Here is a 27966-nt window from a genome sequence, read left to right on the forward strand (position 1 = left end):
ATAATTGTTAGAAAAATCAATAAAGCGCAGGCAAAGAATATTTTTTTTTTTTTTTGTTAACGATAACGAAAAGCTTTTCTATAACACTTGAAAAACAATAATCAAAAGAGGCAAAAAAAAAAACAAAATAAATAACTGTTATATAACATTTTTTTTTTGGATACATTGCATAGCTATTTATACATGTGCATAATTATATAATCAGTTTGTTTCTATATATAACAACCGGAATGTTGTGCATTGGTGTTCCATCTTATTTTTTGATTGCAGTAGCATCTTAATTGCAATACAATTGAATGAAAATTTTTGGGAGCAAAGTAAAATTTAAAAAAAAAAAAAAAAAAAAAAGTTACTCAATTTAGTATAGAAAGTTGATGCTATTGAGATTAGCTACTTGAGATTTCTCTCTCTCTCTCTCTCTCTCTCTCTCTCTCTCTCTCTGTATACATTTATATATTGTTATACAGAAATGTATTTATTATACTAATTATGTACGGGTATGATTGCGCATAATGTATATAAAATTAAATAATTTAAAAATATAAATTTGAGCTTTTTTTCATGTTTTTTTTTTTTTGAATTTTGTATTGCAAAATTTACCATTTAAATTTTATTTTCAAAATTTGAATAATAATTTTGCCCAATTTTCCTTTAAATTGAATTGCATATCTGCACATTAATTAACATTAAAAAATTTCTAAATTAACAAATGCAATTTATACGCAAAACAAATTTGCAATAAAAACATTACATTCATAAGAACACTTAAACAACACTCATTAAATTGTATATTATACAATTGAGTACACATACAACTACTGAGTAATAATGAGTGGTTGAGTAAACACTCAAAAAGAACTCAATGAGTATGGTGGTTATAAGAGAAAATAAAAATTTTAACTTACCATTTTTATTTTGTGCTTTTCTTCTTCTTCATTCGTTTCTTTCGTTTGTTGAAGGACTAACCATTTGGTTTTTAACAATTTTATTACTTAATTTAAAAGAAAAAATATATGATTTTTATCTCATTTCATTTAAGATAACAAATAATAATAATATAATTAGATGAAAAGGATAATAATAACATAAAAGTAAGAATTATGGTAATTAAATAAAAGAAAAAAATTTTTTACAATATACTAGAAAAAAAATTTTAAAATTTTGTGTAAAATATAATAAAAAATTAAATAATTGAAAATGTGATCCTCGAAAAATTTTCATAATAATTTTTGTAAAATTAAAATTTTATAATAAATTTTAATGAAAAGGACGAAAAAATTAAAAAAAATTTATTAAATATTAAAAACAAAACCTAGCCTAATTAGAATATAGAAAACGAAAAATTTAGTAAAAATTTTTTCCGAAAATATAAACAGCGTTATATATATATACCTAATATACAATCCTATACATATAAATTATATAGTTAAAAAATTAATAAAGAAAACAAAATAGAAAATTTAATAAAATGACAGAAACAGCAGTTAATGCAGAAACAACGGCAAATGCAAATGTTAAGCCACCGGTAAGTTTTTACAATATTTTTTATTTATTTCTTTTCATTATATACTTCACTTACACACACACACACCCATAGACACATGCATAAAAGTAGAATATATATGTAGGTGTAGTTGCCTATTATAAATTTTACTATTAATTTTTAATGCAACTTTTGATTTATAACAAACAAATAAAAAAAAAGCTTTTAATGCTCTAGCATACTTTTATCTAAAATATGATTAAGAAGAAAATAAGTATATTGTATATCTTTTGTGATTTTGATAACAACACACACCTACAAAAAATATATTGAGTGTATAAATTATGATTAGTTTGTGTTTAATTCAAGTTGCATACAAAAGAGAAAAAAAAAATGAACAGTGAGTTTTAAAAGTTGTTTGAGTTTTTAAAAAAAAAAAAATTTAAATACAAAAATATTTTTCTTAGTGATCAACTATTCACAATTTCACGTTAATTATAATGATAATTTCATTTAACAGACGTGATTTGTTACGATTGTCAAAATTAAATCAATTTCATTTCGGTTTTCAATTTCATTTTATCCAAAATGATTTTCCCATTACGGGTATCATGAAAAAACCAATTCAGTGTTGGCGGCCGAGTAGTGAAAACAGTGTTAATTAATTTTTATAGCAAAATATTAAATGATGAATGTTTTCGGTGTTTTCCAATTCACGATATGGATGCTTGCGCCCGAACAATTACAATACTGTTAATTATTAATACTTAATATTGAATTAAGAACGCTTTCGAGGTTTTTCCAATTCACAATGAGATAACTGACACCCGAACAGTGGAAATTATTGACAGTTAATTATTGATATTGAGATATTGATATTGAATGTAAAATATTATATAAAGAACATTTTCGGTGATTCCGTTAATTTGTCATTTTTGAAGTTGTCAAAACGATCATAGATTATTTTCTCTAAGGGTAGTTGAAATCTTTTGTAGCTTTAGAAATAAAATAAAACATATTGAACGTATAATGGGGTGATATTCCTTTTATCTCAGCAGCTCATATTGGAATTACCTTTCAATTCCATTCCACTTAATTTATATTACTAGTGGACAACATACAATTGTCCGTGTGCTTTTTCAATGTTTCGAAACACCTAAACGTCCATAAATTTACCGTGTATCTATTCGCTATCGTTTATAAAGGTATTATTCTAAACTATTATTTGAGTTTGAAATAATCCTTCCACTTTTAACTATTGTATTTCAACAATATTTAACACAATAGTATTAGAATCCCGTATTCAACTTCGAATTCGAATCCCGCATTCAGTATTCGAAAAGTTTGAAAATTCGACTACAATGCTTTTTCTTAAATTATTTCACATAAAATGTTTTTATTTTTTTCTTTCCTACTGTATTTCGATTAATAGAGCATTGATGGTACTAGTATGACAATACAGATAACCGTTTATTTAATATATATGAAGTTGTTTTACTATCATATATGAAGCTAAAGAAGAATTTTTTAAAACGGAAGTGTTTTCTGCTGTATAATAACGGTAATAAATTATGTCATAGCTTATAAAATGTTTTCGCTTTTGTATATTTTGAAATTTTGACTTTAAATTATTTACGATACATATATCGTAATGTATGTATGTATCGTATATTTGAATGAGACTTGTGTAAGTGTGCGTGGTATTCTTGCGTTGAGAGTGTGTCATTGCACATTTATAAAAATATATAGAGATAACAATTATTATAACAGCATATTTATATAGGCAATGATATACATTTGTATTGTGGCATAACAGTATTTTTATGTAGGGCAGTTAAACTAAAGAATATTGAGTTTTTGTTTTTTGAATTTGATTTATTATTTTTTTTTTATTATTTTGTGTTATAACAATTTTCTTTTTATGTTTTATAGATTAAAATTGAAAAACAAGAGGTTAGAGGACAAAAAGGTTGTTCTTATTTTTTTGTTATTCTTCTTTTTATAAAGTGCGGTTCATTGTTTTAAAAATTGTGATTCACTTCTCATATAATATAAAATGCAATGTTCATTTGTAGTAGTGTGGTTTGTAGAGCTTTATTTATTAGTTATTGCGGAAGTTTTTAGTAAAAAGAATTTTGTCTTCTTCATTGAATTTTATTTTGTGAGAGAGACATTGTGTCGCCTCAAGAAAGGAATAATATTTTTATTTTTTATAGACAAAATGTCGTCTAATCTATACCAAAGATGATGATGTAAGATGATATGGAAAATATTTTGTTTATATTTTTTTTATAATAAAGATGAAGGGAATAAAATTTTGCGAAAATATTGTTGACTGGGGCAACAAAATTTAGGTTAATGTATAAAATTATTTCAGGACCTTTCGGTTTCGTCCTTTTTGTGTAACATTAATGATATAAATTTGAATTTTTTTCAGTAATTTTATTGACTCATTTGCCGAATCTCTCATTACATAGCTGTACTACTATTCTAATCTAATAGAAACCGACAACTAACTAAGGCAGTTTTTGGCAATTCAAGCAAATTGGGATTCCTGGTGGTTTGTAGGCGATGTACAACTATTCTGTATGACCAAATATTTTAAGATTAAAAATTCATAATGCGATCCATTTATGGGTTACCGTAGATCCATTTATACAGTTTCACCTTTTATTGAACCCACGTTTGTTAATAGGTTAAAGCGTATTTGATTAATATTACGTTTAACTTCCAAACTATTATTTTATTAATTAGAGTTTTAATTTGTTAAAGTTTTAAAATGCAATTTGGGTCGCTACATATTTTATTTTTCCTCTGTTTTTCAAACAGAGCCTGGTTTATTAAGTTCTGTCCAGGGCCGTATGGTAATGCAATTCCAGAAAATCTACATAAAATTTAAAAAATTAATTATTTTATGCAGTTACAATTCTTGTCGCCATTTCTATTGATTTTTTAATAATTTTCAAAATAATTTTTATTTCCAAATTAATCTTATTTAATTTAATTATATTCATGCTTATGTATGCTTATCATAGCCAAATTTAACTGACCCATAAAAGTTATAAATCATCAAAATTAAGTTAATATTTTTTATTGGTATTTTTCTATTTTATATAGATTTTAAAAATCTTCATTGCTTTTTCAGCGGCAGTGCTAAACGCTATATTTGAAAAATAAAATTTGAAAAACACTACGAAATTTAAGAGATACATTAGGAATTTGTCTTTAATCTCTTTGATTTCCAAACCTTTAAAAATTACCTGTACAGAATGAAGGTGTTTGTAGAATAGAAAGATAAATTTAAAAGAGAACAATTTCTTATATTTTTCGCTCAAATTAAACAAATTCTATAAATAAAATTAATGTGCCCGAGGAATAGAAAACAAATGTATTCGCTTAGGTACAGAGCTAAGCAAAAAAATTTAAAAAAAAAAAAAAAAATACAAAAAAATTTTTTGATCTATAAAATATTTAGAAGAGACAAAATTTATTTTTTTTATTAGAAAAAAATGATCAGTAAAATTTAACTAGTATCAAACGATCCATTCCAACGTAAAGAATAGTTTTTGTTGTGTACGCGGCGGCAGCGATTGGATTCGGAAGCATTTTCGTTTAGCATTGCTACAGCGTGCGTTTTTTGTTTTTTTTTTTTTTACATATTTTTAATATTGTTGTCAATGTCATATGAGTTTATTTTTTGAAAAATTGTTATATACTGTATTATATTTGTATATAACTTGTATATATACATGTGTATATACAGTATGTATAAATAAAATATAATGTAAATTTTCTAAATTTTCAGTATTTCAGAAATTATTCATATGCGGAATGAGATTATTATTTTAAAATATTAAAAATAAATGTGTATATGAATTTGAATTTAAAATAAATTTAGTGAAAAATATTAAAATAATTACGATATTAAAAATTTAAATTAAATTTTATAAAAAAGTATTTAATAAAAGGTACAGAAAAATTTTCTTTACTAATTTGTCAAATTTTCTATAATTATTTGAATTTATTTTAAATATTTATTAAATAAATTTTAATTTTATTAAATATTTTACATATTACCTACGCATGTTTATGTAAAAATATCAATATAACAGTTATAATAGAGTATAACACAAAATATTCAAAAATTAAAATTTGACAAGCTACTTTACGTGTACACACAAAAAAAAAATTATTATTCATATATGAGTTAAAAATATTATTGTAAATTGAAATAATTTTATTTGTTTTTCAAATAACATTTTGAATACACACATATATTTAAATTTATTTAGAATTGTTATATATATAAGTACGAAATTTTAATTCAAAATTTAATAATTTTGCAAAATTGAAAGTCAACGATTTTTTTTTCTGAGTGTTAAAATTTTAAAAATTTATTATAAAATTTTAAAATTTTATTTTAAAATTTTAAATTAAAAAATATTAAGAGAAAAAAGAAGGTGGGGGAAAAATAAATCAAAATGCATTCTCTTTTGTCAGGAAGTATGCAATCGCTTAAAAAACGATTTCCATCATTACAAAGTTTAGGTGTAAGTTAAAAATTTTTATTATTTTTTGAATATTTTAATTTTTATCATAACTAGTCTTTAACCTATGAGGTGAAAATTTTTCATATATCCATCGAGTTAATAGTAATTTTTACAACTCTCTCCCGATTTCTCCGTAAGTTTATTACGCACGCTAACAAAATTAACACTGAGTAAGAGAACATAAAACAGTATGGAGAATATAAAAGCGTGAGAGATAAATATATCGGAGCGGCCGGAATAAAATTTACTACCACCTCGTCGGTTAAAGGTTAGTATAGGAATAAAATAAATTTTACAATTGAATAACTAACATAAAATTCAAATTTTGTGAACATACAAATTTCAAATATTCGAATTCGAATGATTCCAACAATTCAAATAATCTAAATCGATTTTACTTTAAAAATTGTGGCGCATATCAGCGTGAATTGGCATCAAAAAAATCATTCATGACATACTCATATACATATATTTATTATATAGTCTTAGCGTCATTTTATTCAAGTGTAAGTAATAATGTAAATACTGTTCACAATATAATTAATTGATACGCAGTTGATCAATGCAAAATTTGACTTCAAACGATTTTTTGCTTTTTGAAAATATAGAAATGTTGTATTAGATTGTACAGATGTACAAGTTTTTTTTTCGTTGTTGTTTAGTCAATTAGCAATCTTAACATTTGTTGTTCAGAATTTTTTCTACACATCAATCTGTTACACAAAAAAAAAAAAATGAAAATTAATTTGATTTCCGTTTTAGAACTAATGATAAATTAATGAATTAGTCTAGAAGAATATTGTATTGTCAGTGCTTTTTCATCGTGCTCTTTGTTATTATCAAGCCTGTTGTTGAACTTGTTACACAGATTCACCATTCTACTGACTGGTTCATATTTCCCATAATCAATTTTGTGAAACGAGAATTGGCGACGACCTTATTAAAATTATCGGGAAAGATCAAGTTAGATTTAATAAGTTGAAAAGTAAGCCTGTTTTCACAAGAGGGAAGAAAAGTTGGATCCTCTCAAGAAAGATGAGGCAATTCAATTCTATTAACTGGGGACGAAGCAGAGATAAATATAAGAAAGATATCAAAATGTAGGGATTATTAGACTCCTTAGACCAGCGTTTAAAAAGTTCTAACATAGAAATTGCCTTGTCAATCATATAATTGTCGAGATTGGTGAATGATATCAAAGTAAACCTCCAGGTCCATAAGTAAGTCAACGCTAGCCCAACTTTGTCCATTTAATGTATAATCTGAAATCATTGGTTGTCTTTATTTGGAATAACAAATTATCGTTCACTTATTGACGTATATTTGCTCTATTTGCTTTATGAACAGCCTATTTGTCTTGTCAAACTTTGGGCTTCACTCATTTTAATTAGTTTGAGAATTCCATCAAGTAAATTTCAAATAATTTTTCACCAGTGGTTTCCAAATTTTTTGTTAATTACATTTGAACTTTATAGATTTATCTGGCACGTCATCATAAAAAAGCTTTTACCTTTGAATTTTATTTAAAGCCAAAAAACCATGTAGACTTTTAATAGCATCTTCAAAGTTTTGTTTACATCAGTCCCACGTATAATTTTATTTAAAACGAAGAAGTACGTCAATATTCATTACTTTCAAGTTTAAAAGAATTTGGCGTTAATAACATTTTAATTTTAGACAAGAATAAGAATTTTTTTTTTTTGCCAAAATCAAAACACAAAATTGAAAATAAAAAATAAATTAAAAAATTTAATAATAAAAATCAGACGGCTCGACTAGGTTATATTAAAAATAACAAAATGTTAAAAATAAAAGCAAAAACAAAAAAGTAGAAGAATTAATGAAAAATTTTCATTCCCAGTTCTAATTTTAGAATATTTTAAGAAATTTTCATTGCTTCGTTCCATTCTCAATAATTCTCATCTTGTGCAATTATATTTTATTAGAATGGGACGACGGGGGCATAATTTCGGTGATTTTTCTCTTCTTTGCGAGTACTGTATTGGTATACAAAATAATTAACCCAATTTTATTTTTAGATTTTCATATTTTCTACATAATTATTACACGACTATAATTTTGATTCAATTTTGAAATGTTTAATGTAAATTCTTTTATCGTAGGTCTATATTTGATGAAAGCAAAATTGTCGTATTTCTTAAAATATTACAGAAAAATTTTGTGCACGTGTCCAGGTTGTAAAATTTTGTTTTTTATATTGTTGACAAAAATAGTTTTGCAATTCGAGATTTTTTTATAGGTTATAAAACTATTGTGAATAGGTTGTGAAATAATTGTGAATAGTTCATTTTGTTTTATTGTTTAGTTTTACATAACAAAATCTATTTGTGATAAAATAATAGGGGTGACGGGGGAAAAATGCGATAAAATAATGCGGGTGACGGGGGAAAAATGTGATAAAGAATCAAATTGTCATATCCATTGACGCCCTTACTGTAGTTCATATTATTCAAATTATTTGATAAAACTTAAAGTCGCTCTATGTAGTTCGAATCGCTGTCAATACTAGTAAGCAATGAAGAAATATAAGGGATTGTTTTTAACCAAAGGCGAAAATTTAAATAAGCATTGAATTCTAAATAAAAAAAAAGTTGGGAAGCTATTATTTACTACATAACCTAATGCAATAAGAAAATTGTATCAAACATGTGAATAACATAGAAATGGTATGTACGTGCATACTTTAGAGATGCAAAAGGTACAAACGTATTTGTATTGCATGTAGAAATTTATGTATAGAAAATATTTTAAATTAAGAATACCTGGGAATTTAAAATATTTATTTCACTTCCGTCTATATGCTCTCTCTGTATAATCTGCATAATAACATTTCTGCAATATTATCACATTTTGTCATTGTTAATTTACTTATAATGAATGAATCATTATAAAATGGACGTAAATGTGTTTGAAAACATTTAGAATAACAAAGTGAAAAAATTTTTAATTGCATTTAAATAAAAATTTGTTAGTAAGAGCTAAATTACTTAATGTTCTTTGAACACCGTTATGTCATCCAGACACCAAGAGAACCATTTTAGGTGAAACTTTGAAAATTTGGAAATTCCTAATGGCAATGAATGAATCTGTTCAATATTTTAAGTTTTGTAAAAAAATTATGCTGTGTCGAACAATTTTTGTACGAAGCTTTTATAAGTTATAAGAACACCGTATCTTAAGTTAATGTTCAAAAATAAAATACAAGTAAGAATTTTTTCCGGGGTTATGTTGGTGTATCTTAGACTTTCAGGAAGCTCTAGCAAGTTGGGCCTGGAAAGCGAATACATTTGCAGATTCCGTGGGAAAGATGAGGAGTCCTTAATACAGTTTTTGAGATAGTGTGATTCTCTCGCTCATAAAACTGGGGAAATACTAGGGGACTACGCACTCTCGGTGGCAGGGTATAACGTTTTCAGGAACTCAAGAGGTGCTCCAGGGTGGATGTCGAGTGGGTGCTGAATACGATGCCACGGTTCGCTGTTACACCAGTTGCATAAATCTACAAATCTAGAAATCTTAAATAATATCTTAAAAACTAAGATCTAAATTAAAAAATTTTGAAAAAGCACTCTAGCTTTGGATAATAGCTTTGGATAATAGCTGCTAATGAAGTTGTTATGTATGATCATACTTGTATGCGGTATATTTTGTAATTGACTCAAAAAAAAAATCGTTTTCTGCCACAAAACAAAATAAACTTTTATAATTATTTAATTACTCTATATAAAATCAATTTTCTTAAACAAATTACTTCCTCTGTTTTTATATTTATTGTATTTGAAATTTTATTTTTCTCTATATAATAGTACCGCATTTCCGGTCCTATATAGTGTTTATATAATATTTAAAAAATTTAATTATTCTTCTAGTTTAGCATGAAAATGCAAAATAGATAATTAAATACTTTTACAAAGAAGAATCACTATAAAGAGATACACAGAAATAGCAACGTATAAACTAGGAAAAGTTGCCAAAATAACGGAGAGGGGGGGGGGGGGGAAAGCAGTGGCAATATGGATTGATTTTAAGCCTTAACAATGATTAATGTATTGCAAACGAATTTCACTGCCTTAGACTGCATGTATAATGAACAGTTGCCAATGACTGCCAATATATTTATTGATGTCCCTTCGCTCTGAGAGTGTAGAGTTTGAGAACCCGCCTCTTCCCGCAAAAATTTATAACTTTTACATTTTTAGAGATTTATTAGATTTGCTTAAATAAATAAATGGAATTAAAAGTTCCATTCTCAATAATTCTCATCTTGTGCAATTATATTTTATTGGAATGGGACGACGGGGGCATAATTTCGGTGATTTTTCTCTTCTTTGCGAGTACTGTATTGGTATACAAAATAATTAACCCAATTTTATTTTTAGATTTTCATATTTTCTACATAATTATTACACGACTATAATTTTGATTCAATTTTGAAATGTTTAATGTAAATTCTTTTATCGTAGGTCTATATTTGATGAAAGCAAAATTGTCGTATTTCTTAAAATATTACAGAAAAATTTTGTGCACGTGTCCAGGTTGTAAAATTTTGTTTTTTATATTGTTGACAAAAATAGTTTTGCAATTCGAGATTTTTTTATAGGTTATAAAACTATTGTGAATAGGTTGTGAAATAATTGTGAATAGTTCATTTTGTTTTATTGTTTAGTTTTACATAACAAAATCTATTTGTGATAAAATAATAGGGGTGACGGGGGAAAAATGCGATAAAATAATGCGGGTGACGGGGGAAAAATGTGATAAAGAATCAAATTGTCATATCCATTGACGCCCTTACTGTAGTTCATATTATTCAAATTATTTGATAAAACTTAAAGTCGCTCTATGTAGTTCGAATCGCTGTCAATACTAGTAAGCAATGAAGAAATATAAGGGATTGTTTTTAACCAAAGGCGAAAATTTAAATAAGCATTGAATTCTAAATAAAAAAAAAGTTGGGAAGCTATTATTTACTACATAACCTAATGCAATAAGAAAATTGTATCAAACATGTGAATAACATAGAAATGGTATGTACGTGCATACTTTAGAGATGCAAAAGGTACAAACGTATTTGTATTGCATGTAGAAATTTATGTATAGAAAATATTTTAAATTAAGAATACCTGGGAATTTAAAATATTTATTTCACTTCCGTCTATATGCTCTCTCTGTATAATCTGCATAATAACATTTCTGCAATATTATCACATTTTGTCATTGTTAATTTACTTATAATGAATGAATCATTATAAAATGGACGTAAATGTGTTTGAAAACATTTAGAATAACAAAGTGAAAAAATTTTTAATTGCATTTAAATAAAAATTTGTTAGTAAGAGCTAAATTACTTAATGTTCTTTGAACACCGTTATGTCATCCAGACACCAAGAGAACCATTTTAGGTGAAACTTTGAAAATTTGGAAATTCCTAATGGCAATGAATGAATCTGTTCAATATTTTAAGTTTTGTAAAAAAATTATGCTGTGTCGAACAATTTTTGTACGAAGCTTTTGTAAGTTATAAGAACACCGTATCTTAAGTTAATGTTCAAAAATAAAATACAAGTAAGAATTTTTTCCGGGGTTATGTTGGTGTATCTTAGACTTTCAGGAAGCTCTAGCAAGTTGGGCCTGGAAAGCGAATACATTTGCAGATTCCGTGGGAAAGATGAGGAGTCCTTAATACAGTTTTTGAGATAGTGTGATTCTCTCGCTCATAAAACTGGGGAAATACTAGGGGACTACGCACTCTCGGTGGCAGGGTATAACGTTTTCAGGAACTCAAGAGGTGCTCCAGGGTGGATGTCGAGTGGGTGCTGAATACGATGCCACGGTTCGCTGTTACACCAGTTGCATAAATCTACAAATCTAGAAATCTTAAATAATATCTTAAAAACTAAGATCTAAATTAAAAAATTTTGAAAAAGCACTCTAGCTTTGGATAATAGCTTTGGATAATAGCTGCTAATGAAGTTGTTATGTATGATCATACTTGTATGCGGTATATTTTGTAATTGACTCAAAAAAAAAATCGTTTTCTGCCACAAAACAAAATAAACTTTTATAATTATTTAATTACTCTATATAAAATCAATTTTCTTAAACAAATTACTTCCTCTGTTTTTATATTTATTGTATTTGAAATTTTATTTTTCTCTATATAATAGTACCGCATTTCCGGTCCTATATAGTGTTTATATAATATTTAAAAAATTTAATTATTCTTCTAGTTTAGCATGAAAATGCAAAATAGATAATTAAATACTTTTACAAAGAAGAATCACTATAAAGAGATACACAGAAATAGCAACGTATAAACTAGGAAAAGTTGCCAAAATAACGGAGAGGGGGGGGGGGGGGAAAGCAGTGGCAATATGGATTGATTTTAAGCCTTAACAATGATTAATGTATTGCAAACGAATTTCACTGCCTTAGACTGCATGTATAATGAACAGTTGCCAATGACTGCCAATATATTTATTGATGTCCCTTCGCTCTGAGAGTGTAGAGTTTGAGAACCCGCCTCTTCCCGCAAAAATTTATAACTTTTACATTTTTAGAGATTTATTAGATTTGCTTAAATAAATAAATGGAATTAAAATTTCAACCTTATTTTTTGTAGAAATTTATTGAGAAAATTTTGCGTCAAAAATTATCTATGTATGTATCTAATATTCTTTTAATTACTTTTTTTAGCGTCATACAACTGCTACGTGACAAAAGTTGGCTATTTTCCTTAATATCTATATACAGAAGCACTAAAATTTTTGTTATAATTAATATTTACGTATTTGTATTTAAGGACTTCCTTCCCTTTCAATTTTTAGAACATTCTTATTTATGTTTATATGGAATAATTATTTATACATGCATTTGAATGCCAGATTAATAAAATTATCACTTAAATGGAATTTGGCATGAGTTCAAATTTTAAAAATAATATATAACTGAACAAATGTTCATAATTTAAAATATATTGTAATTTTTGTAACAACTAAATGTATGTGTGTATGTTGTATGACATAGTAATGGTAACACAAAACAAAAGTGAATTAAATTAAGTGCTTAAGTGTTTGATTAAATTTTTATTGATTTTTTTTACCTATTGTTTTTCCAATTCGCTTGAATTCTGTAAGTGTGTTTTAAATGTGAATTGCAATTTTTGCTGTAAATCAATTTAATGGAAAGCATAATTTTCAGCATTTTAAATTCGGTATGACATCATGTATAAATTGATGCTTGAAGTAATTAGAATAATGGCTTCAATATTGAAAAATGTATAAGTATTTTTCCAAAATCTCTATAATCTCTCATAAAAACCTACATTCAGTTTCGAAATCTAAGAGAATTACTTTCGTAAATGATAGCAAACAATATAAGAAAAGTTTTGGTTTAACACTAAATTTCGCGTGTCAAAACCTTAATGCACTTCTCTATGTGTGAGAGAAATGCAAAGATCCTACGTCTTCAGAGGATTGTTGGCATTGCATTTGGATGGACTCTTTCGACGTCAATAATCTACCTTTCTTTCTAGCATAAATCATTAGAATATTTAAAACATTCGTCATTCACACGGACCGACAAAGAAAATTTTACAAACAAAGTGAGAAACTACTATACTAGTTACCAATTTTTTCCAAGTACCCTCTTTTATTCCTGTCGTACCGAGATGTTGGTCCTGTTTATTTTCAGACCCATTTTCTCTATTATCTCTAATAACTTATTGATGATAGGTTTCATATCCTCAGCTGAGTATGTCAGTAGAACAAAAGTCATCGGCATACTATAGGTTTTGTAATTTATGTGGGAACTGCCAACTGATTCCTTTGCCTAGTGATCCCTTATGCAATTTTCAAATACAATGATGAACAGCAATAGCGAAAACGTGCATCCCGGTTTGACTTATACTGTTGTCTTAATGGAGGAACTAAGTTTGCCATTATGCAACACCACTGCTTCGGCATCATTATATAAAGTGCTTGTGTTTATTATATTAGTTGGCAAAAATTCTGTTTTTTTTTGAGTGAGGCCCAGATTGTGCCTCACTTGATTGTGTCAAAAGTACGCTGAAAGTCTAGGAAAGTTGCTGTTCTTCCCTTAGGCTTTTGTCCAATTTTCTTTTTATTCTATTATGAAGGCTATTTTTTTGATCACCTTATTAAGCACTGTTATACCTCTCAATCTTCAACATTCTGATAGGTCACCTTTTTTGGGTAGCTCGATTATTAGTCCTTTTAATTAACCACGCTGATAATATTTGTATTTTGAGGCTAACTTTCATATCTTTTGTGTTTTTGACTGCACAAAATTTCCTTTATTTGCGCGTATGTGCCAATTTTTGTTTAAAAATTCCTTAGGAATGTTATTGAAATTCTTTTATTTTACTAAAATTATATTAAATAATATTTCATAATTTTAAGAACATTATATTATTCTTCATGTAACAATATTTTATTAAATTAGACACCTGTTTTACATGATAATCTTAAAACAAAAGAATTTACAAGCGCCTCAAATTAATTTTGGCGTCATTTCTATATACAAGCTATTTTAATTTTTCAAAAACATTTAAAACTTTTAATGGATATTGGCGTTTTCATTGAAACAACTAAATTATTATTTCATTTTAGCAAATTAATAATTAAATAAAAATTACAGAAATAATTAAGAAAACAATTTTGAAAAAAAATATTTGAAAATCTTTAAATTTTTATTGAAATTTGAATTTAATTTTTTGGCTATTTTATTCTATACTGAGTTTAGATAAGAATCTCTTTGTTTCAATTATTTTTCAACAATATTAAATGAGTTTTACTAGTACTATAGACGAATATTTGTATATTAGTACAAGATTCACTTTTAATCTTCATTAATGTGACAAAATTAATGTTCTTGCATCAGAAAAATTTAAATAATTTCAATTATTCTTACCTTAATTTTAATTTAATTAAGAAAAATTGTTGTTCTGAAAATGAAACCAGAAAAAATTCATTAATTTATTAACGCTAAACCAGCTTAACCCTGCAAAAACAAATAAATAGGGCTGTGGTGCATTAAAAGAGATTGTTCATTTGTTAAGAATTCCCAAGTATACATTTGACACAATGAAACTATACACAACAATAGTAACTATATGATATAAGAAATGCATAAATAAAAAAGGACAACAATAAATAAAACAAACAAAAAGAAAATATACAAAACAAATAAGCGCAAGATATCGCATTACAATATTTACTTGATATAATTTAGAAAACAAAAATTACTTATCATTCGAATAAAATCAACAAACAAAATAAAAAACACAACAAGGATTACTAAATATTCAACCACACTGAAAATAAAACATTTAATTTTACTATAAAATAACAAAATAACACGTACACATACAAAGGACACACACTTGTGCACAAACACTTAAAGGAGCGAAAAATGCCGGATTTTTATACTTTATACTTTAAAAAAAAAAAAAAACAAAAAAATTTCCGCAATTTGCACGAATTTTACTAAAAACAAAGCCGAAAAAAATAATCTATTCTTCTCTTTTCCTCTTTTCAATTTACATTACGCCATCTATGTATCTTTTTACGATTTACTCCTTAATTCACATTTTATTTGGGGTATTGAAATTTTTCCTTTTTTACTTTTTTTTTCTTTTTTCAGTTTATAAACACTTGTATAGTCGGCCGCATACTTAAAAGTTGCTATAAAATTTGTCTACATTATTTTAATTCAAACACTTTATTATTATTGCTGTGTTTTACGTACGTGTGTGTATGTGTGTGTGGATATGTACATTACTTGCGCGGCATTTTAATTAACACGTATAAATAAAATTCGTAATCCAATACTTTTATTTTTTTATTAAGTAATATAGGAACAGAAAGAGAAAAACAAAAGAACAAAAATAGCAACCTCCTTTAAAAATTTGTTTATTTATTTATATTCATTCTAACCGGCTAATCCAAGACAACAACAACAAATTTACACATTAACTTCGTTATTATCCGACGAACATTGAATTCCTCAAATTCGTCGTTTTTTACCCTTTTAATTCGGGTTTTTTTTTGTAGTGCATTTTATGCTTGAATTCTCTTGAACAAGTACATATATTTTTTTTGTAAATGTAAATGTATTTTTATGGCACGCACTTGTGTTACAAAATTACCCTAAATTTTATTTTCATATAAAAACAATAAAAATTTTCGTATCATATGATGCACGTGCTTTATTTATTATTTTTATAATTTCTTAATTTTTTTTAATTTGTACTTACACATGCACATATAAATCTTCAACATGAATAATAACACATGAATGCACATGTGTGTATCAAAAAAAAATTGCATTAACGCCATACGGAATAAATTTTGGGCGCCGCTATATTGTCGACAACCGAATATTGTCGTTAATAATGTTTTGTAATTGTAAACCTGGGGGAAAATGTTGTTACTATCGTTACCTTTTTTTCGACTTTTTAATTTTACTTTGTTATTTTTGTTATTTTGTTTTTCATTTAAAATATAATAATCACACATGATTATTTTTTGCTATAAAAATATTCGTATGGTAAATGTCAAAATAATTTTTATAACAAAATGCACTTGTTACAGTGCACTAGGCATTTTATAAATCTTTTTTATTTATTTTTTTTTGTTTGTGTAATAGTGAAATTCGGATACTATGAACAAGGCTTAGAAAATTAACTGATTGGAGAATTTACTCATTTTTTTTCTTAAAGTAGGATGTGTCCTTAGCCCGCCAGTACTACATTGCTTTCTTTGTGGGATCATCAACACCGTAATCAAATTCCCAGTATATGATATATTGTACCATATAAAATCACATTTAACATTCCTAGCATGCACTCTTTGTTTCCCCAATATGCTATTGTGTGTATATTTTCTGCTCTTAAAGTGCCTATTGCATGAAGACTTTTCGAAGTACGTAGAAACCGAGTAGCTAACTCCTTACCGGCTACCAATAACCCTTTTACAAGTAAATAATGCACTCGTGGCCCTCCTTACTCTTTCCTCTATATTTTCATTCCACAGCAGATTTCTGTCCATGATCATGCCCAAGTAGCGCACACAATTTGACAGGCGTAGCGGGACATCCGCCACCATAGCCAAAGAAAAGAATTGCTTGTACAAGTCATCATGCTACTAACTATCATACACTTTTCCAATCGCGATCCAAGATTCTGAAATAGTCTTTCAAAACTATTTCTCAATGAAGTATGTCTTCATTGAAAGAAAAATTCTAGTATTTCACAAAATGGTGACCTAACTGACCTAATTCTCCTGATTTTGACAAGAAGGTAACAGAATATTTAAGAACCTTTAAAGAATTGAATGCAGTCACATAATCAGGTTAGCCGAATCGCAAGTCTTATTAAAATCATTTTTTATTGGCAAAGTTTATATAGATATTTTAGATATTGGTTCAAATGTTAATTATTAACTACAAATAACATACTTGGAATTTGTGAGAAAGGACTAATTTTGGACAGTCCGGAAAAACCATCACTGTTTTATTAGACTTAAAACATTTTTCATTAATTCCATTTGCCGAGACATGATTGTTCAATTCAAATATACAATACTCATGTGCACATTTTTTCAAAAACTATATAAATATGTACTTTGTCCTTATCATATTATCCTTTTCTATCCTTTCTTAATATGTACAAGAGAACGGCGAAATTATTTACAAAAAAAAATTTTTGGTTTTTGTTTTTATAAGTAATTAATCCTATAATTTTTTCTTTTCGTTTTTAATTTTTTTATTATTTTATTAACTGTGAATGGTGCAACACGCGCTTGCGTGCCATAAAATAAAAGCAAAAAAATTTTGTATTTTGCTCTTTTTCTTTTTACAATTTTCGTTTCTTTTTTTCTTTCGAATATATTCCTTATTTCTCCCTATACTTTTAAAAGTAAACACAATTTAATAAAGAGGAGATTTTTCTCATATTATTTTTTTTCGACTTTACCATAAAAATTGACAATTTTGTTTTTGTATCCTTGGGATATTTTTTTTTTTGATTTTTTTGGAGAAATTCACAAAAATCTTTTGGCTGTATTGAAAAATTTTTGTTATTTTGTCCTTTTTTCCGATTCTCGGGGAAAATTTTCCTCACTTTTTTATTAAAAAAAATTAATATAAAAAGCGGTTAATGCTATAAATTTCAAGCAGTCTACGGTACTCTTTAAAGGTGTTAAGACAAAATAAAAAAAAAAAGATAAAAATAATACAAAATTTAATATTAAAGAAAAAAAAAAGAACAAAAAAAGGAAAAAATTAAATTGAGAAAAAAAAATAATTTTGTGAAAACTCTTCCAAATCACTCAAAAAAAAAAATTATCCGATTCAGAAAATTTATTTAAAATAAAAGCAGAATATTTTTAATTAATTAATTAATTAATAAAAGTTAAATAATTTATTCATAAAAAAATTATGTAAACTTGTGCTTCTCTTTCTCACACATTCTCTCATTTTTTGATATTACTGTAATTTAAGTTTTAAGTAATTTAATTAAGTTTTAGTTTAAGTGAGTTTTTTTCTCTTTAAAAATTTTTAAGGACTGATTTTTTAAAAAAGGGAAATTTTTTTAAAAATTTTTTTTTAATTTTTTCGCCTCGTATATGTAAAAACTCTGTCGCATTAAATCGCTTGTGTGCATGTACATATTATACATACATAATGAATAACACATAATATAATAAGTAGAAAAATAAATTTATTAATAAAATATTTCACCCAAGTAAACTCAACGCCCCCTTACTCCACACCCAACATTACTCTTAAAAGTATATTAAAAAAGTGTAGTTTAAAATTAAAAAAAGAATAAAGTAAAATAATTAACGGAAACAATAAATTTAAAATAATTATTAACAAAAAATTTATAAGAGAGAATTATTAATAATAAAGAGAGACAGAGAGAGAGAGAGTTGAAGTTTTGAACAGTAGAAAAGAACAAAAAAAAAAAATTTTTTAACTTTTTCCAAGTATCGGATAAGTTAGCTACCACAGTAGAGGAGTGTTTGGAAAAAAACCGAAAGAAAACAAAAAAAAAATATTTTTGTATATCGATTTTTTCCGGCCTTTGTCAACCAGCCCAGCTTGCTAGAGTGAGTGAGTGAGTGAGACTTCATGGAATAACGTTTGAAACGTGAAAATTTTTTTTTAAGTTAAAACTTTTTTAAGAAAGGAAAAATGGTTACCGAAAATGGAACACATCAGGTACATTTAAAGTTATAATTTATGTTTAAATTTTGGGCATTTTAAATTTTAATAAATTTTAATAAAAAATACCATCATTATTTCAATATGATATTGTGGAAAATCAAATTTAGGGGAGAAAATTATTCAATATTTCGAACCCCCGAAAAATTTATTTGAACCGAAACTATTTAAGACCTATAATTCTTCAAATCAAAAGTTTAATTACAATTTTGGTGGAAAAACAATGGTCCCGGTTTTTGATGAAATTCGGTTGAAATGAGAGAGGATGGGGGTACCCTCTTAACTATGATTATTTTTTCTTTTTAAACATATTTTTTTAACATTTCAATTTATTTTTCCATTTGCTATGTGCTTTTTTCTTCGTCCCTTTTTTTTGAATATTTCTGAGGTCACCATTTTGTTTTATCGATTTTCCCATTCTATATACTTTTATAAAATGTGCGGTACTTTTACAATAAAAACCTATAAAGAGGAAGAAAAAAAATATACGGTACTTTTACGGTATTTTTTTTTTACTTTTCTATTCCTTTTCTTTATTGAAATTTCGTTTTTGTTTTTATTTTTCCTTCTATTCTTATATGATTCCTGTTTTTTGTTTTGTTTTTTTCTACTACAAGTACATATGTAGATGTGAAATAGTATTTTATAAACAAAAAAAAATTAGCAAAAAAATATCAGGGATGGCTTTGAAGGAACAAAAAAAAATTTTAATATTCTCATGTTAATTTCTTATACGAACCATTTAGTGGAGATAAGAATTTTACGTTCAAATTTTATGGTGATTTATGAATATGATATCGTATATTCGGAATGTAATTTTTAGAATTTAAGATTTTTGAAATTTTTGTAGGCTCATTTCTAGGCATTTTCAATGAGCATTCAAAATCATAACCAAAATAGAATAAAATTTTTAAATATGTGTACTTAGATTTTGTCGGGTTAAGGATTAAAATTTGGTTATTCAAACATAGACAAAACTGCTCTACCTTCTTTCCGAAAATTTCTATTTAAAATAAATTAAATATTTCTATAATTACCAATAAAATTTACAAAATTTTATTTAATTAAAAAAATTAATTGATTTAATAAAGTCAAAAATATTGAATTTTCTGATACTAAAATTGAAATCTCCTGCCTATAAACTAAATATTAACCAGCTACATATAAAAGTTAAACCAGCTACATTTAAAAAATTACCTTTGATTACTCAATTTCTAGATGGATTTGGCGAAATTTCCAAAATTTAAATTAATTATAAACTTATTTTCAAAAAAAATCTGTAAAATGATCCGTTTGAATCACATGAAATTCTAATTTCACAATCTATACCTCCACACTTGCAAGCACCTTCACCTTTAAAAAAAAAACATTAACTAATCACAGCCCTGGTAAATTTTATAGTTAGGTATTTTTTTCTTTTTTTTATTTTCTTTTACAAGTTAACAAAATTTTTTGGGGTTGTAAATTTTATATTTCGTATTTTATACATTGTATATAACGGTACATTCGGTAGAGTTTTGAATTGAAAAAAAAAATTTAAATGTATATAAAAAGTAAATAATAAATAGAGTAAGTAAATAAGGGAATCAAAAAAAGAAAAAACAAATTAAATAAGTAAATATGTGTTAGTGTATACGAAGTGAAATATATTGTGAATAAGGAGAGTGTGGAGCGAGCGCGGTGTAGAGAAATCAAAGAAAGCGAAACAATCATAAGGATTTTTTAAGGTTTTCGGCAAAAAAAAATACTGGTTTTTCTGTTCGATTTTTGAAATGGAAAAAGAAATGATGGTTTCTTCTCCTCTGCCTCTACTTCATTAGTAATTATGCAATATGCTAAAATTTTCATAATTTTTTTTTACAGTTATTTATTTAGAATTTAAAAATTTGGCAATAAAAAAAACCAAGGAAAATTTAGAAATACGTGCTCTACTTCTATTTTAAATGTTTTTGGGGATTGTTTTTTTTTTCTAAGTCTTTTATAGGACAAATTACTGTACTTTGTTATAGGTGTGTCCTTTTTTGTTATTTTCATTTTTTTTTTAATTCTTTTTGTTCTTTTAATAATATATTTCGCTATGATTTTGGGTTTCAAGGGTATTATAAAGTTTATTTTATTCATTACAGAACAATAAAATTCTTAAACATGAAAATTTACAAAATTTTATGATAACCATTACGGATAAAGTTAAAACAAGGAAAATATAATAAAAATTCTAGTCCAAATAACGGAAAAAAAATTGATCGAATGAGAATTACAAATTAAAAATTTCTTATAAAAAAAATTTTATTAAATTGTGAGGAATAAGTTTTGTTTATACTTGGCACATTTTATGTTTAAAATATCCTTGTTATTAAATAAATTTTTTAAGAGCTCGCTAGTTAGATAAAATGTTTAAATAAAGTATTTTAGAGGCTCCCTCTCCTCTATTGCACAAAATAGAGAAAAATAAAAATTTAATTTATTCCAAAATCTTCCTTGCCATACATTTTTTTTATATATTGGATAAAAAGGATAATATAATATACATTTGCTTCTTATTTTGAGAAAAAAACCATTACAATTTACCGGGTAGGTACATAAAAATATTTTCCAATTTTGTAATATACGGGAATTGGGATATTTTCCTCAAGCAATTTTATAAATTAAATTGAATTTAAACATTTTCTTTCATTATTCTAATCGAATAGGCACAAATAAATTCAATTAGAATTACACATACATTCCAAATTCGGAATTAAATCAATATTGAGTTCTTTGAAAGTATTTTTGGGCTTTATGATTTGTTATTAATTCACAGTCTCTGATATTTGCTCAATTCATTCTTTTTCATTGCCATATTCTGTACTTTTTTTTGAATTGAACAGCCATAATGCTTCAGTAATGCAAAATAATTTAAAAATCATCCACCTAGGAGCAATTCTTGAACAATTCAAATTTAATCAATTGTGCAATGATATAATGGTATTATAAAATTGAGCAATCAAAGTTCTTAAGGTATCTGGCTTCCATCGCCGCTGGTTAAATATTGTATGTATATATGACTTCCATTGCCGCTGGTTAAATATTGTATAATTTATTCTTATAATGCTAAAAATATAATTAACATCTAATATTAGTACAAAATTAATATAAAAAAATTACCATATATCCAAAAATAATTGCTATTAACTCCGAAAAACACACTAATAAAAATTAACTATTCTTATATGAATATGTTAAGAAAAATTTATATCAGCTGACCGTCAAAATATTTCAGGGTTGTAGAGATCCGAAACGACACCTTGCGGAAGAAATGATAATCTAAAGAATTATTTAAATGACCACTGAATTATTTAAATGAGCGCTTTATTCACTCAGTAGAAACTGAATAACGCTTATCCACACGAAGTTAAAATTTTAATATAGGGCATATTTGACTTCGAAACAGTGCTGTATACCTAACGGAAAGTACGAAGAATGAAAAAGGAAACTTATTACAGCAATAGAAATTTGTTTTCAATTTAAGCTAGAATTTTTAAGCTTTTAAAATTTGTATTTTAACATTTTTTCATTTTATTTCAAAATCACATTAACAATTCACGCAATGAAACAAGTAAAACAAAAGGAAGAAGGTTAATTTTTTTTCACATAATTCAACCTTCAATTGGAAAAAATAAAAATTTTTTCAATCAAAACTTTTTTATCTCATGTCCACCAAGTACGATAAATTTTTTTTTTAAATTTATTAAGAAAGATTTTTGCAAAAATATTTAAACTTTTCGAATTTTTCTTTTACACAAATAAATTACTTGTCTATTTGAAGGTAATTTTTGTTTTTCTTTTATCTAAACATCTAAAACAATCATTTGAAACACGTTTAAATAGGTAGGTCTAAGGACTGGACCAAACCTTCCATATCATAATACAAAACTTTTTTCAACACCACAAATGTTAAAGAAATATTTTTTTTTTTTTTCAAAAGTTTTGGTACCTACCACTTATTTTTTGAATGAATAACAAGGTCCTTTTTAAAAACTGTATAAGTCCTTTTAATTGGATTTTTTATACATATATATATATTTTGTTTTTAATTTGAAAACAAGAAAACAAGAACATTTTGGGATTTTTTTAATACTTTTGGGGTTTAATTAAATGAAAAAAAAAGAAGGAGAAAGAAAATCCCTTATTATTAGTAATAATTACATTTTTAGAAATTTGTTGTCAAAGTTTAAAAGCTTGTTACTAATTACAAATTTACACTAAATGTGATAAAAACTTTACATGTATTCCATAGTTGGCCGACATCCAAAATTATTTATTCATTGAAAAAAATAACCAATTTCTAAAATTAAATTCAAAAATATTTTAATATTTTTGTGAATTTATTTAAGTACAAGGATTTATTAGGGATTAAATTATGATGATATAAAAGCCCATATTATAGAATTGGTAGGAAAGTAATATAAATATATTAAAAGTTTATTAAAACTGATTAAAAGTATTATAAAATTTTAATCGGAAATGTCATCGTTGAATGAATCTTAAAATTTCGATTAAGAGCGTTAAGAGCGATTTTAGTTGACTAATTTTTTAAGTGACATTATTTACACTAAGACTGTGAATTGAAATTTCATTTTGAAATTATAAAGAACGCATTTATTTATGATAAGAAGGGAACACCAATTATTAAGGTTGCAACAATATTTCAAATTTACTAATAATAGTAAGTTGTGAAGAAAAAATTTTTTGCATACTTCCGATAGATTCCGATAGATGACCATAATATTCGTATATGAAAAAATAAATGTCAAATCTTTAAAATTGAAAGCAATCTTTCTATACACTCCCAAATAACGAAATGGACCCAACTACTTCAAATGTGGTGATTTGATTTACCATGAAATTTGTTTTTACATAGAGAAAAATTTTTACACGTCGTATACTAATAAATTTCAACAATTCAAAATGCTTTCAAATATAGAAAATGTTTTTCATAAATTTTTACTAAATTTTATGAAAATAAAATGAAATTTCAGACAATTAATTACGTGATAAAATTGGAATTGAAAAAAAAAAATTTTCAAACAATTCTTATACTTTAATCTTAGTCCTTTTTTACCTTCCTCCGTTCCTGATTTTGTTATTTAATAACATTTTCCTTCTATTCCAATTTATTTTATTTAGTTCTTTATTGTTTTTGATTAAATCGTTGGTTTTCGAGCATAATTTTTTATTCTGAATTCTGAAGACTTACAACACGTGTGCCAGGGTACCTAATATACACTCACATGAAACCTGTAATGTCCTTGTAATCTGAAAAAATTAAATTCAAAAATAATAAAAAACAGAAAATTAATAAAACTAAGCAATTTTTTTTTCTTACCTTCCATTTTGTTTTTTTTTTTTTTTGAAGAATTTTTTTTTATTTTGCCTTTATTTACTTTTTTTTGCGTTATTTTGCGTTTTCATTCCTTATTTTTCGTATTATTTTCTTATATAGTTTCTTCGTTATTTTCTTAACCTTGAAAAATGTTATTAAGAAAAGAAAAACAAAAAAAATTGTCTAAATAAAAATAAAAAGGAAAAAACGTACAGGTTCAGTTGGCCACCCCATAGTCTCTTTGAAGTCATTGGAAAATAAAATGCTATTCCCTGTGAATTTATTTTGTAATTTTATTTAGACCTTCACGTACAAAATATGAAAGTTTCGTGGATAAAATTTTAACAAAAATTTCAACACAGTCCTTACAGTTTACATTACGAACAACCGTGTCACATACCTACAATTTCTTTTACTTCCACTCTGCTTTTATACTACCCTTACATTAATGTACATTACCGTTATCTGTATATATTTGCGTATAAAAAAAAATATTAATAAAATCACAATTTATTCAAACTATTTTTATGAGTCTAATATGAAAAATGTGAGTTAATGGATCAGTGTTTCTCAAACTTTATTTTTTTAAAAAATTCGAAAATGAGTAGTTTTTAAAAATTTACTAATTCGTGTTTAACGAAATTTCTAAAGTGAATATTTTCAAAATTTCGAAAATATTTTTTTTTATTCGAAAATCATTAATGATTTTTTTCCAAAAATCTAAAATGATTTTGTTTTTCAAAATTTCGAAAATTATTATTTTTCAAAATTCGAAAAGGAGTATTGTTTTTCGAAATTAAGAAGAGGAGTACTTTTTCTAAAAATATTTAGAGGAGAAACTAAATATTTTTTTGAAATATTGTTTTAAGCTTTATTTCGAAATTGAATATTTTTCGAAATTCGAAAATTTGTAATTTTTTTTCGAAAATTTGTAATTTTTTTTCCAAAATTTACCACTGAGCCTTCAAATTCGGGAATCTTGTGAGTTTTCACTTATTTCTGAGTTATTTGGAATTATTTTGATGTTGGTCGGACTAAATTGACATGTTAAAGATTGACTTGTTCTTAACCTTCTAGAATATTTATTATACATAATACGTTTGAGAACCACTAGAACGAATAATATAGACAGGCACCTATATAGGTAAAATATAAATAGTTTAATATGAAAAGTGACCTTTTATGATTAAATTAAAAAAGTTATGAGATCATCATCGTGTCCCAATTTCTTAACAATTTTTGTTATTTTTTAAGTAAATTGAATTTTTTTTTCTATTTTTAATAGAAAGGAAAATTACGAATTCAAAATGAAATCAAGTAAAAAGCCCCAAAAAAGTGAAAAGGAAAAAATATAAAATAAAAAATCGATTAAAAACAATTTTCTCTTTTCTTGTAATTTTTTTTTATGAAAATACTTTTTAAATTGGTCACAGCATTTAACTAGTTTCGGGATTATTTTTACTTTTGTTTAAGATGGGGCAAATTAAATTCGAAATTTAAAACTCCTTAATTCTTAATTTAAAGGAAAAATATAATAAATTTATATTTTTAAATTAAATACCGCCTTACACCTCCTTAAATTTTTTCTATAGTGTTGCGAGTTAAAAATCATTTAATTTAACAATCTAGTTCTCAATTCTATCTTCGATATTCGATTCGGTTCTCATTTATTCGAGAATATCTGGTTTAAAAATGTATTTTAATTGCATATCTTTAGGAGGAATTATGTTGAAAATTTTGTATGATAATGTCTGAAGAAATTTAATAAATTGTGCAGGAAAGAAAAAATCCATACACAATAATCATTATTCAGAAAAATAGGTTAAAGTAATTCCAATTTGTGTGTGTTTTACTATTATACATATATAAATATACTATATACACATATACGAATATGTTATACTACATTATCGATTATTTAATTAAAGTGTATAGGCACATAATTACGATTAATTTTATTTTTCTTACAATAATTTTACCGTGTGTTATTTAGAAAGTCGTAAAATTGTGCTATTTTTCTCTTGTACATGTTAACAATTATTATTTTTTTTTTTAAATTTGTTATATTTTATTATAGCAGCACAGACATGACTCATTTCCAAAAAATTCATTGTTATTTCAATTATATATACGATACCAATGTGAGTAATGAGAAAATATTTTTAAAAATTATTTTTAATATTTTTGAAAGAATGATTTTTTTTACCACATTGTCAAGAACATTGTCTGTATATAATAAATTTAGACTATGTCATTATAATACGTTACAGTACAAAAATAAATTAACAAAAAGGATAAGTTGAATATTTTATTTTGTGAAAACTTTTCCTATATCTTCTTTATAATAGGTGATTTTTTAAATTTCGGAATATTGCAAATTTGCAAGTGATTTTTTTGCATCAAGAAATTATTCATTGTTATTTAATTTTCAAAATTGAGCCCGGCTATAATTTAGACCGGATAGTGGCGTAAATTCGAACCTAATTCGAATGTATCGGCTTTTTAACGTTACCATATCCGAAACTCATTTGAGTATTCAACAAACTTTCCGAACGTTTGTATTATTCTAGAGTTCTAAGTGAAAAATTTGATTTTTATACATAACAATTGAAATTAAAATTAAATTTCGAATTTAGAAAGTTATTTCTGATTTCTTAGAAAAAACACCTTTAACATTGAACTCCGAAACCGTGACATACTTTTCAATATCTCTTATATAATAATTAATTTTTACAGGAATAACACGGAAATAATATCAAAATTCATTTTCATTATAACAAGTGTACGAGAAATTCTTTATGTAGTGTACACAAGTCCGTGTTTGCGAAAAAGAAAATTAGCAAAAAATTTAATTGCTCCTTATAACAAATTTTATTAAACACTACCATATCACCCTCTACACCACATGATACATTTATTATACCCTATAATTATAACACTGTATACTTTTTATATACTTATGGTTATTTGTACACGCAAAAGCAAAAGATTTTTTTTTTATTCCCCTTCATGCCCTTAACAATTATTTGTGTACGTATACGTACGCACATTCATATATACATATATGTACATAGAAACATTTCATTTAAAATAATACAAGGATAACATATAAAATGTGTAAAAATAATTAAAGGGGATTTGCTGTCATCCTGTTTGTTATTTTTTTGTTTGCAAAAAAAAAAACAGAAAGAATGAAAAAAATAATTACAAAATTTTTAAAATTAACAAGGAATTCTGTAGAAGGAATTGCAATTATTCTACTATTTAGAAAATGATGAAAAGTTGGTGCATTGAGAAGGACA

At 25.6% G+C, this 27966-nt stretch overlaps 1 protein-coding gene and 1 long non-coding RNA gene across 3 annotated transcripts in view; both read left to right on the forward strand.

The window, feature by feature from the left end:
* Nucleotides 1–4974: 4974 nt before the first annotated feature.
* On the forward strand, nt 4975–5655 carry LOC129606928 (uncharacterized). Its single transcript, XR_008696786.1, has 3 exons — nt 4975–5111; nt 5289–5451; nt 5596–5655. It is a non-coding gene; the product is annotated as an uncharacterized LOC129606928 (long non-coding RNA).
* Nucleotides 5656–5675: 20 nt separating this feature from the next.
* Nucleotides 5676–27966, forward strand: part of LOC129606927 (ankyrin-3-like) — a 109809-nt gene continuing 87518 nt past the window's right edge. Inside the window, exon 1 of one of the 2 annotated variants that reach the window (XM_055517573.1) lies at nt 5676–6033. In XM_055517573.1, the coding sequence (XP_055373548.1) occupies nt 5965–6033 (69 nt within the window). In that variant the 5' untranslated portion in view covers nt 5676–5964. The remainder of the gene's footprint in view (nt 6034–27966) is intronic. The other variant, XM_055517574.1, reaches the window with a different exon arrangement.

Source organism: Condylostylus longicornis, unplaced genomic scaffold (assembly GCF_029603195.1).
Source record: "Condylostylus longicornis isolate FDR11 unplaced genomic scaffold, ASM2960319v2 ptg000022l, whole genome shotgun sequence".
Lineage (NCBI taxonomy): Eukaryota > Metazoa > Arthropoda > Insecta > Diptera > Dolichopodidae > Condylostylus > Condylostylus longicornis.